Below are 13,143 nucleotides of genomic sequence, written 5' to 3'. Positions count from 1 at the left end.
CCAAAACTTTGAATGTATTCAAGAGGCAGCTGGATGTAGCACTTGGGGTGAATGGAATCAAAGGTTATGGGGAGAAAGCAGGATTAGGCTGTTGAGTTGGACGATCAGCCATGATTGTGATGAATGGTGGGGCAGGCTTGAAGGGCCAAATGGCCTCCTTCTGCTCCTATCTTCTATGTTTTAAGTGAATGCCTCACATTTGCTGATATTCAAATCCATTTGCCATGGTTTTAGACAGTCACTTAATCTTTCGCACTCTCTCTCTTTGTTACGTTTTGTTTTGAACTTCACTCTTTACAATGCTGCCTGCCTTCGCTCCATCAGAAAAGTTGACTAAGGTGAACAGTTGGGGGCCTCGCTGTCACAGTTCTTCACGGGATGCCACTAGTCATATCCTGCTCATTATCCCTGCTCTCCGCCTCAGTGGGTACCTCACTGGAGTCGTATTTCCAAAGAGTCTGAATTTAATTAATGTCCAGATCTGAAATTAAAAGCTGGAGTTAATAATGTCACCATGAAGCTGTGGATTGGTGTAGAAACCCAACTGGTTTGCTAATGCCCTTAGAAGTTTACCTGCCAACCTCATTCAGAATGGTCCCTCTAATTGGCTCCTAATTGCCATCCAAAATGGCATCAGAGTCTCTGTTGTATCAAACTATGATGAAGACGGTGGGCCAGGTTTACATGCCAAACACTGGGATTATCAGAGACGTCCAAATCCTTTTCTTAACTTTTAACTTTTGGGGTGGCACAGTGGCACCGTGGTTAGCACTGTTGCCTCAGAACTCCAGGGACCCGGGGTGACTCTCCATGTGGAGTTTGTATGTTCTCCCCACGTCTGCAAGGGTTTCCTCCGGGTGCTCTGGTTTCCTTCCACGCTCCAAAGATGTGCGGGATTAGGTGGATTGACCATGCTAAGTTGCCCCTTAATATCCCAAGATTTGTAGTTCAGGTGGATTAGTGGGGTACATACATGGGGTTTAGAATCATAGAATCCTACAGTACGGAACGAGGCCATTCAGTCTATTGAGTCAGCACCAACCACAATCCCACCCAGGCCCTATCCCCATAAACCCGTGCATTTATCCTATCTACCCCCCATGAAACTAAGGGACAATTTAGCACGGCCAATGCATCTAACCTGCACATCTTTGGACTGTTCTATGTTCCATACAGTGACCCAAGCTGGGAATCGAACCCAGGTCCCTGGCACTATGAGACAGCATTGCTAACCACTGTGCCATCCTTTTCAGGGATAGGACCTGACTGCAGGTCCGTCCCTCTCAAAGCGGGATGGCCACTTACCTTCCGCTGCTTTGTGGAGTCCAGTTTGACGAGCCAGTAAGAAGCCACTTTAGGTTTATGATACTTCCAGTTGTCTAGTATCTGTGAGCAGAATTCGAAGAGTTAGCAAGCATAAATATAAGACACCTCACGTTGGTGAATAGTGGTGTAAAACATTGGGGAAAGTAAAGTACATAATCTACCTAAGGAACAAATTAGTTTCTTCAGTAAAGCAGTTGGTAAAGTGCAGCTCATTAGACCCTCCTTGGTTCTGTTCTCTTGTTGCTGCTGGGTTCTTATCTAATGGTTTAATCTTTTCTAAGGTCCCACATTGAAAACTCTCTGGAAGTCCAAATACAACACATCTATTGGTTCCCCTCTATCCACTCTGGCTGAATCTTCCCTGAGGAAAACACATCATGTCGATGAGGTTTACAACAGGTTCAGCTGAGCCTGTGGAACACAACCCATGGTCAGAAAGTTCAGCCTGAGCATCCCCCAAGTTCCCTGCTCCCACATCCCAACTGACCCTCCCTGCCCCTGCCTCCACTCCCGCTCCAACCCCAACACACCACTCACTCCACAGGTACAGATGTTGATGGAGGCAGCAAATATTCAGATGAGGATTTGGACGGAACCATAAAAAAGTCGTGAATGTAGCCCAATTCATTGTGCAAAGTCCCATCCATTGACCCTGTCTACACTTCCTGCTGCTTCGGCAAAGATGCCAGCATAATTAGGGGCCCCAGGCACCCCAGACATTCTCTCTTCCACCTTCTTCTGTCTGAGGTCACGTACCAACCAACTCAAGAACAGCTTCTTCCCTGCTGCTGTCAGGTTTTTGAATGGACCTACCTCGCATTAAGTTGATCTTTCTCTACACCCTAGCTATGACTGTAACACTGCATTCTGCCCTGTCTCCTTTCCTTCTCTGTGAACAGTATGCTTTGTCTGTATAGCACGCAAGAATCAATACTTTTCACTGTATATTAATACATGTGACAATAATAAATCAAATCAAATTACAATATGGCCCGGTAAAACATCATGTTTTCAACTATTTATCAGATGGTCTTTTGAAAGTTACAACTGAATTTGCTTCCCCTGGCTTTCCGGACAGTGTGTTCCCAATCATAACCACTCGCCGATTTAAAAATAAAAATCTCTTCTCATCAGCCCTGTGGCTCCTTTGCCAATCATCGCACATCTCTACCCTCGGGATCTGAAATCCCTTGCCAGTGGCACAGTAGCACTGCTGCCTCACAGCACCAGGGACCTGGGTTCAATTCCTGGCTTGGGTCACTGTCTGTGTGGAGTTTGCACATTCTCCCCGTGTCTGTGTGGGTTTCCTCTGGGTGCTCCGGTTGCCTCCCACAGTCTGAAAGGGGTGCGTGTTAGGGTGCATTGACTCGAACTGGCACCGGAGTGTGACAATTAGGGAAATTTCACACCAACTTCATTGCAGTGTTAACATAAGCCTTACTTGTGATGAACAAATAAACTACTTTCGTTCTTTCTCTCCGCTTTTCTCTATCAAAACCCTTTACAATTAACTCTACTTAACATTCACTCCTGTGGGAGCAACAATCGCAAGTTTTCTTAATGTTTGTTAAAAATAAATAAACATCCCTGCAGCGGAGTGACTCAGGTTTATTTACCATTCCACCTTCCTCAAGGAGTTACCTTCCCAGCTGGCACTTTAAGCAGCAAGATTTCAAACAGGTCACCCACAGGAACACAAATCCTCTCCAGCCGCCACTGATCCAGGGTGAAAAGATTAGACATGTTTATAAATGGACAATGAAAAGAAACAGCCTTTCGATTACGATTTAACTGGTGCTAAGAGAATGAGAGTGGCTTTTATTGAAAAGGCGCCCTTAAGACGCAAGTCTTTTGATACCAAACCGTTCATCCCACTCATCAGTTTGAGTTCATGAATGGTCAAAAATAACACTTTGTTCTGAGATATTTTTACCAGACCAAGGTCATTGTCAGATTTAAAAAAAAAAGATCTATTTCAAAGTCCTTGGCCCTTTTTATTATGGGGGTGAATCAAACCTAAATTGTTCCCAGATGTTTTTTCCTCATTTCCACTATTTCATTGTCACTAATTAAAGTCTTCAGTTGACCGACAGTGTGGCTGAATTAAAGCAGAGAGCTGATGGTCTTCGCTCAGTTGGATGCTCTCTGTCAGAGCACGGTCTGGGCAGGAGGGGATGCGGTGTCCTATGGCTAGGCAGTGACCTCTGCTGGCCACTGGCACATTACAACTGGTTGAGAAAAGCTGGGCAAAACAAAGTGTTATTTTTGACCATTAAGCTTAAGGTGGAATATGTTCTGGACCTGCACTGTCTGAGTGCTCAAGCTTGCTCTCTCTCTCTCTCAGAGACACACACCCAGGCTGGCCACATGTGCAGCCAACTGGCTGCTGTGGAACCACAGACTCAACATGTTCACAAAACTGTATCTCAACACAAATTTCAAGGCAGACAATAGAAGGAGCAGGTCATACAGTCCCAACAACCTTTCCTGCCACTCAACAAGATCAGAGTTGAACTTTGGTATCAACTGAATTCCCCTGCTCTCTCTCAATATCCCATAATTTCCTTCGTGTCCAAATATTCTCTCGATTTCAGCCTTGAATATACTCAGCGACTTGAGTACCAACAAACCCTCTGAGGTGGAGAATTCCAAAGATCCACAATCCTCTGAAGCAATGTCTTTTCATTTCAGTCCTAAATGTGGCTGGACGGGATAACTGCAGCGATGAGGGAAGCTTGGGGAGGTGGGGCTTCTTGTCCTTGGAGGAGGAGGGGAGGTTTGATTGAGATGTGCAAAATTGCAAGGGAACTGGACAGAGAAAGGTCAGCAAGGGGGCATAGATTTACAGTGATTGGGAGAATCATAGAATCCTACAGTGCAGAAGGAGGCCATTAGGCCCATCGAGCACACATCGACAGCGATCCCACCCTGGTCATATCTCCGTAACTCCAGATATTTACCCTGCTAATCCGCCTGAGACTAAGGGACAATTTAGCACGGCCAATCAGCCTAACCTGCACACCTTTGGACTGTGGGGAGAAACCGGAGCACCCGGAGGAAACCCACGCAGATTCGGGAAGAAAGTGCAGAGTCTGCCCAGACAGTGACCCAAGCCGGGAATCAAACCCGGATCCCAGGTGCTGTGAGGCAGCGGTGCTAACCACTGTGCCCCCGTGCCGCCCCTTCAGATGACTGGAGGGGAGATGAGGAAACATTTCTTTCACCCCGACGGTACTTGGGATCTGGAAGCCACTGCCTGGAAGGGGAGCAGAGACAGAAATCCTCCATTTATTTGGAAGGTGTGTAGATAGGCACCGGAAGTGCTGTAACCTGCAGGAATACAGACCAAATGCTGGGAAGTGGGATTAGGCTGGGTGATTTGTTCATCAGCATGAGATTAATCCTCTAGTCTCCATGCAAAAAGATAGCTGAGCCCTTGAACTGAACCCTTCATTTTTAAAAACAGTGTGTTGATTCTTTTTTGCGGTGAGCAGTGTTGTACTTGGGAGCGATTGCACATCTGATTCCTAAAGGGTTCCAATCCTGACCCTCTCCTCTACCACGTGCAATATCCCTATCTGAACTCCCTTCTGAAGGGGAGTAGAGGTTTGGGTGTACACCCAGCAGAATTTCAGAGAAAGGAAGATTCCAGATGCCTCGCGAAACACAAGGGGTTAGGGATCAGGGTGAGGAGGATTGGAGGAAGTTGCTGGGTTCCCAAGATTATGACTCACCTCCTCTCTCTTCAGATGTTGGCCAATCCACAGTTTTGCTTAAAGTTGGTATATTGGTGTCACAAGTCGGCTTACGCTAACACTGCAATGAAGTTACTGTGAAAATCCCCTAGTCGCCACACTCCACCACCTGTTCGGGTACACTGAGGGAGAATTTAGCATGGCCAATGCAACTAACCAGCACATCTTTTGGACTGTGGGAGGAAACCGGAGCACCCGGAGGAAACCCACGCAGACATGGGGAGAACGTGCAGACTCCACACAGACAGTGACCCAAGCTAGGAATTGAACCCAGATCCTTGGCGCTGTGAGGCAGTGGTGCCAACCACTGTGCCATCATGCCACCCATTGGTGTCCAACATACCTTCTGAAGGGTAATCAAGGATGGGCAATAAATGCCTGTGACACCCACATCCCTTGAAAGAACGAAGAAAGCTCAGTACAGATTTTTCACTCTTTTCTTTGAAAGAGAAAAACTTTTCCAATCTTTTCCCGTGCCTTATTTGGCAATTTTGGTGACATTTTCATTGCAACCGAGCACTGGTGCCACCCAAGAAAACCTTGTCTCCAAAGGGATTTTAACTGCCATGCTGAGATTACCTTCTCTGTACCAAACCTGGCATGTCAACTATGACTCTCACCAACTTTCACAGATGCACCACAGAATGCATTCTTTCTGGTTGTATCACAGCTTGGTAAGGGCTCCTGCTCTGCCCAAGACCACAAGGAACTACAAAAGGTCATGAATGTAGCCCAATCCATCACACAAACCAACCTCCCATCCATTGACTCTGTCTACACTTCCCGCTGCCTCGGCAAAGCAACCAGCATAATTAAGGACCCCACGCACCCCGGACAATCTCTCTGCCACCTTCTTCCATCGGGAAAAAGATACAAAAGTCTGAGGTCACGTACCAACCGACTCACGTACCAACTGACTCAGCAGCTCCCTGCTGCAGTTAGACTTTTAAATGGACCTACCTTTCATTACACTGATTTTTCTCTACACCCTAGCTGTGACTGTAACACTACATTCTGCACTCTCTCATTTCCTTCTCTATGAGCAGTATGTTTTATCTGTATAGCACGCAAGAAACAATACTTTTCACTGTATGTTAATACATATGACAATAATAAATCAAATCAAAATCAAATCCATCCCTTCAACTCCGCAGGAAGCTTCTCCACTGGTCACTAAACCCATTGACCCCTCTCACTGAAAGGAGTCACTCCTGACCCTCAACCCTTCCATCAATTTAGTAATTCATATCATAGTAGACCACAATAGACCCCAACTATTTGCTATTTTACCATTAGTGTCAGGATAAGGTGTTTCACCCCAGGTGTGATTCTATTGACATACTAGGAAGCTTTATCCAACAAATTCTATTTAACAATATAGTTTAACTATATGAACATGAATTAGCTTAACATTTACCAGTTGAACAATATTTAAACATGACAAGTTGCATTTATTAATTGCTACCTCTATTAGTTCCAATTTAAGCAATATTCCTCTTATAGACTTAAACTCCTCTTCAAGATCAGTTAGCAATACACAGGCTGACATGCCTATGTATGTTAGTAGCCCTAGAGGCTTTTGAACATCTCTAGAGAGACAGATAGACAGACACCTGTCTTCTGTCAGCCCCAAACAGCAGCCTCTAGAGAAAGAGGGAGAGAGACAGAGGGACAGACACAGCTTGCTTCTTTCAGAACTCAGCAGTAACTCACCTGTAAGCTTAGCTGTGCCCGTTCTCTGTCTCTGTCAATCAACCTAATCAACAACCTACTTTGAAACTCCAGGAAAAAAAACAAAAATAAACAAAAGTACATGAGCTCAGATTAAAACAAACACATCTCTAGCAAAAACCAATCTGCAGTCTCAGCTTATGAGCTGTTTGGTGCAGACAAATTGGCACCATGTAAAACAGAGCTGAATTTTAAACATATCCCTCATGGGAAACATGATATAAATACATATCTTAAAGGTGCATTATCATCACAAAATAAATCTTTCTTGAATATTGCTGAAAAAGAGAGACATGTTGATAAAACTTGCATTCATCAGGACAAATACAAGATTGCCAACTTTCAAGCAATCTCAACAGGGCGTTACTCTTGAGAAAGCAACTGGAGATGATAGGCTCCTCAAGCTCCTGGATAATTCAAAAAAATGTGCATGGCTTGAAGATCTTCCTTTATTTGCAAAGGGTGAGTCCCTGTGTACGCATGTAAAATTTATTTTATCCCCTAGTCGCCACACTCCCACATCTATTTGGGTACACTGAGGGAGGATTTAATATGGCCAATGCACCTAACCAGCAAGTCTTTCAGACTATATGAGGAAGCCCGAGCACCCAGAGGAAACTCACACAGACACAGGGAGAACATGTAGATTCCACACAGACATTGACCCAAGCCAGGAATTGAACCCAGGTCCCTGGCGCTGCAAGGCAGCAGTGCTAGAACAGTGTGCCACCATGCCACCCTTATATGTTGCTTCTAGTCACCTACCGACTATTTTAAATTGGTCTTCATGTAACTAACGGCACACTCAGGATTGTTCGGTAAGTGCTACCCATCTGCAGAATCACATCTAACGGTAAATGTTTTGTTTTGGGTTACAGCAACATGGGGCAGCTTGGTGACACAGTGCTTAGCACTGCTGCCTCCCAGAGCCACGGACTCAGCTTCGATTCCCGGTTTGGGTCAGTGTGCAGAGTTTGCACATTCTTCCTGTGCCTAGGTGGGTTTCCTCCAAAGATGTGCAGGTTAGGTGGATTGACCATGCTAAATTGCCCCTTAGTGTCACGGGGACTAGCTAGGGTAAATGCATGGGGTTATGGAGATAGAACTTGGGTGGGATTGTGGTTAGGGCAAACTTGAAGGGCTGAACGGCCTCCTGCCGCACTGTAGGATTCTATGAATCAAACATGTCTCTCTTTTCTTCAAATTCAACGCTGGTTTGGAGCGGATCTTCGCACAAGGTCACTGCATAGCGGCAGCTGTTGCTGTGTCCCAACCAACACTCACTTCATCCAGCAGAACCTCAGCTTCCTCGTTCGACTTCCCTGGGAATTTGATTCTCATCTCGTTGAGGGCCACCAACATTTCCTTGGTCATCTCCTCCTCCTGTTCCTTGGTCCTAAAATTTAGGATGGAGACGCGCTGTACGGGAAGAAAGTATCTAGGATTAGGACACTTCCAATTCGAGACCACTGCCATTCAACAGAAGAGTTAAGAAACCCACTGAGATTTAGTGAGTCATTCTCCCCTCATTGTCTCTCTTGGGGTTCAAATCCTGTGGTTTCCCGTGTTTTAGTGTAACTTTGGCACAATGTTAAACTGAGATAACAATGAAATCGAGAGGCATAGACAGGGTGGACAGTCAGAAGTCTTTTCCCCAGGGTGGAAATGTCAATTAATTACAGGGGGGCACAGGTTCAAGGTGAGAGGGGGAAAGTTTAATGGAGATGTGTGGGGGAGAGTTTTCCATGCAGAGAGTGGTGGGTATCTGGAACGCGCTGCCAGAGGTAGGTGGTAGAAGCAGACACAATAGCAACATTTAAGAGGCATCTGGATGGGAACATGAATAGGGAGGGAATAGAGGAATACAGACCGAGTAAAGGCAGAAGGGATTTTTTTCGTTTAGTTAAGGGCATCATGATCAGCAGGGGCTTGGACGGCCAAAGGGCCTGTTCCTGTGCTGTCCTTTCCTTTGTTCTTTTAACATCGACTGAGAAAGCTATTGAGAGTCTGAACATAATATTAGAACTCAGATGAAGCAAAAGAACACAAATGTTAGATGTAGGCCATTCGGCCCTTCAAACCTGGTCCGCCATTCAATAAGATCACCGATTCACAGAATCCCTACAGTGCAGAAGGCCATTCGGCCCATTGAGTCCACACTAATTCTCTGACATCTGCACTAACTCTCCAACATAGCATCTCATCCAGGCCCACACTTCACCCTATCCCCATAACCCCGCACATTTACCCAGCATATCTTGGGACATTAAGGGCACTTTAGCAAGGTCAATCCACCTAACCTGCGCATCTGTGGAACGTGGGAAGAAACTGGAGCAACTGGAGAAAACCCATGCGGACACAGGGTGAACATGCAAACTCCACAGCATTGTGGACGACACGTTAGCACAGTGGCTTGCACTGCTGCCTCACAGTGCCAGGAATCCGGCTTCCATTCCCGGCTTGGGTCACAGTCTGTGTGGAGTTTGCAAGTTCTCCCCGTGTCTGCGTGGGTTTCCTCCGGGTGCTCCGGTTTCCCCCCACACTCCAAAGATGTGCAGGTTAGGTTGATTGGCCATGCCAAATTGACCCTAGTTTCAGGGGGATTAGCAGGGTAAATATGTGGGATTATGGGATAGGGTGGGATTGTGTTCAGTGCAGGCTTAATAGGCCGAATGGCCTCTTTCTGTACTATAGGGATTCTATGATTTGAGACAGACAGTGACCCAAGATTGGAACTGAACCAGTGTCCCTGGCGCTGTGAAGTAGCAGTGCTAACCACTGTGACACCGAGCCACCCAATCATGGTCTGATTGTGGTCTCGCTTCCACTTTACTGCCCGTACAGGATGAATTGTCAATCCAGGAAATCCATTGGGCCACTCCGCTACAGAGCAGAACCACAGTCCACCAAGCCCAGAGCCAGGGCTGGGTGTAAATAATCACCCTTCCCTTCCAACAGTTTGGGGATTTACAAAAACCCTAAGCGAAAACTCGCACCAGCTCTTAACTGGCAAGGGCCCCACTCCTGTATGAGTTACAACGATGCAGTGAGTTCAAACCCTGAAGTGATTGAGCAATGCTGCACCAACACTCGGGAAGTTCAACATCATCCAGGGCAATGTAATCTGCTTGACTGGCACCCCATCCACCACCTCCAACACTTGCTCCCTGCACAGAGGCATCAGTGCCTACCATCTACAAGATGCAATGCCACATCTCACCAACAGTACCTTCCAAACCCATGACCTCCACCGCCTAGACAAACCCCATTTGGAGAATTGTGACCAGTTTTGGGCCCCATACCTAGGGAAGGATGTGCTGGCCTTGGAGGGATCCAGAGGAGGCTCACAAGAACAATCCATAGAATGAAGGGTTTGTCATATAAAGAGCAGTTGAGGAGTCTGGGTCTGTACTTGATGGAGTTTAGAAAGATGAGGGGGGGATCTAATTGAAATTTACAGAATACTGAGAGGCTGAGATAGAGCGGAAGTGGAGAGGATGCTTCCATGAGTGTGAGAGACTAGAACTCGAGGGCACAACCTCAGACTGAAGGGACGCTCCTTTAAAACTGAGATGAGGAGGAACTTCTTCAGTCAGAGGGTGGTGAATCATTGCCACAGAAGGCTGTGGAGGCCAGGTCATTGAGTGTCTTTAAGACAGAGTTAGATAGGCTCTTAATCAATAAGGGGATCAAGGGTTACAGGGAGAAGGCGGGAGAATGGAGATGAGAATCATATCAATCATGATTGAATGGTGGAGCAGACTCGATGGGCCAAATGGCCTAATTCTGCTCCTATATCTTATGGTCCTTTGGTCTTATAGACAGACAAGTTTCAAATGCCTGAGACTACCACCACATGGAAGTTCCCCTCCAAGTCACACATATATATATATATATCACTATTCCTTCACTGTCGCTAGGTCAAAATCCTAGAACTTCCACCCTAACCCTACACCACATGGACTGCAGCAGTTCAAGAAGACAGCTCACCATGTTTCCAAGGGCAATTAGGGATGGATAATCAATGGTGGTCCAGAGAAACCCGCATCCAGTGAAAGAATAACTGTTAATTCTCCAACACTGACAGGATCTCTTACCTTGTGGCATGAAAGATCTACCCATCTCTTCCTGCATTGATTGGGTTTCGACCCAAATTCCTGCCACCGGCAGCAGAATGGGACAGATACAACAGATAGATAAACAGATAAACAGCAATAGTGCAACAAAGGAGACCATTCAGCCCATCACATCTATGTTAGTTCTACAAAAGCATGATTCTATTCAAAGAATCAGAACATTCTAAAGGACTATATCAAAAAATCATAGAATACTTACAGTGCAAGAGGAGGCTATTCAGTCTATCAAGTCTATACCAACCACAATCTCACCCAGGTCCTATTCCCGTAGCCCCATATATTTACCCTGCTAGCCCCTCTGACACTAGTGTCAATTTACCACGGCCAATCAACGTAACCCACACATCTTTGGGCTGTGGGAGGAAACTGGAGTGCCTGGAGGAAACCCATGCAGACACGGGGAGAACATGCAGTCTCCACAGAGACAGTGGCCCAGGGCCAGAATTGAACCCGGGTCCTGGCACTGTGAGGCAGCAGTGCTAATCACTGTGCCACTGTACCACTCTATATTTTTCATTTGGGTCATTGCGTGTATCAAAGATACTGAAGAATCTGGTCCGCCACAGTTTCAGTTTGTGCATTCCAGATCTTAGCAACCCAAACTATGGAAACATCCCTCGTTACCTTTCTCCAAAAGAGGAAATGCTGGAAAATCTCAGCGGGTCTGGCAGCATTTGTAAGGAGAGAAAACAGCTGACGTTTTGAATCCAGATGACCCTTTGTCAAAGACCTTTGTCAAAACTGTTCTGTCAAAGGGTCATCTGCACTCGAAACGTCAACTCTTTTCTCTCCTTACAGATGCTGCCAGACCTGCTGAGATTTTCCAGCATTTTCTCTTTTGGTTTCAGATTCCAGCATCTGCAGTTATTTGCCTTTATCTCATACCTTTCTATTGCTTTTCCCAATTATTTCAAATCTTTAATTACTACAATATTTTTCCAGAGGATATCCCATTTCTTCTTGAACCAGATAAATGTTTTTCCTTTTTAATCATGAGAATTCTCCTATAAGAGGTTCTCAATTCCAACCAGTATCTATGCAGCATCTACAAAGTAGTAAACCTTTTCAAAGCACTTCCCAGCTCTGAGTACCAACCAGATGCTGAGATTGAGCCACATGGGGAGGTCATAGAGCAACAATCCTGGAGCTTGGTCAACAAGGCGTGACTTAAGGTGGGGGGAGAGAGAGAGAGAAAGAGAGAGAGAGGGAGAGATGGAGAAAGGGAGAGAGAAAGAGGGGGAGGAGAGAAGCAAGAGAGAGAAAAGAAATGGAGAGAGGGGGAGAGAGGTGGGAGAGATGAGAGAGATGTGGGGAGAGGGGGAGCGAAAGAAAGAGGGAAGAAAGAGGGGAGAGAGGGAAAGGAGAGACAGGGAGTGGCAAAAAATGGAGGGACAAAAAATGGAGGAGAGACAAAAAATGGAGGTTCATGGAGAGAAGTTGTTAGCTTAGGGCCTTAGCAACTAATGTCTATCAGTGGTGGAGCAATGGAAATCAGGGATGCTGAACAGAGTAGAATTGGAGAGGAACAGGAATCTTGTTGGGCTGTAAGGCCGGCGGAGATTACAGAGATAGGAAAGAAGTGGGACCAATTGGCCAAAAACATATATGAAAGCTCCAGGATGAGATATTTTAACATCCAGTTATTGCCACACAAAATCTTCAGCAATAACTTACAGGCAGTGTGAGCAATCCATTTATAACAAAACATAAAATCACAAGGTCATTAAGGTGGATGAGGAAGACATTCTATTCATCAAGTCAGAGCTAGCTCTCTGGAGAGAAATCCAATCAGCCTATCCCCAAAGCCCATTCATTTCCCTCAACTGTCCATCTAATTTCCTGTTGAAACTATCCATTCCTGATGAGACCACAATAGGCAGCAAGCTCCAGGTCATCATTCTGTACAAAAATGCTTCTTCAGATCAGCTGCTACCCAAAACTTTCAATCTATATTCCTCAGTCCTTATACCATCAGCTATAATACGAATGGATATCTGTGTCTCCCTCATCTAAACCTGTCAGAAACTTGTCCACCTCTCTCAAACCTCCATTCAATCTCTGATGCTCCAAGGAGAACAACCCCAGCTGCTCCAAGCTAACCGTGTGCCCAAAGTCCCTTCATCCCTGGAATCATTCTCCTCTGCAGCCTCCCAAAGGCCCCTCGTCCCTAGAGTCATTCTCCTCTGCACCCTCCC

General features: G+C 45.9%; 1 protein-coding gene across 2 annotated transcripts in view; it reads right to left on the bottom strand.

The window, feature by feature from the left end:
• ttll7 (tubulin tyrosine ligase-like family, member 7) overlaps window positions 1-13,143 on the bottom strand; it is a 145,015-nt gene that overhangs the window by 44,057 nt on the left and 87,815 nt on the right. The window contains exons 13-15 of one of the 2 annotated variants that reach the window (XM_080196491.1): window positions 10,910-10,969; window positions 8,097-8,231; window positions 1,306-1,386 (exon numbers count right to left, since the gene is read on the bottom strand). In XM_080196491.1, coding sequence (XP_080052617.1) covers window positions 1,306-1,386; window positions 8,097-8,231; window positions 10,910-10,969 — 276 coding nt within the window. The remainder of the gene's footprint in view (window positions 1-1,305; window positions 1,387-8,096; window positions 8,232-10,909; window positions 10,970-13,143) is intronic. The other variant, XM_080196493.1, reaches the window with a different exon arrangement.

Source organism: Carcharhinus amblyrhynchos, chromosome 9 (assembly GCF_965287045.1).
Source record: "Carcharhinus amblyrhynchos chromosome 9, sCarAmb.v2.hapA, whole genome shotgun sequence".
NCBI classification, from domain to species: domain Eukaryota; kingdom Metazoa; phylum Chordata; class Chondrichthyes; order Carcharhiniformes; family Carcharhinidae; genus Carcharhinus; species Carcharhinus amblyrhynchos.
Note: the sequence above shows the minus strand (reverse complement) of the source record. Positions and strands in the feature narration are given on the sequence as shown.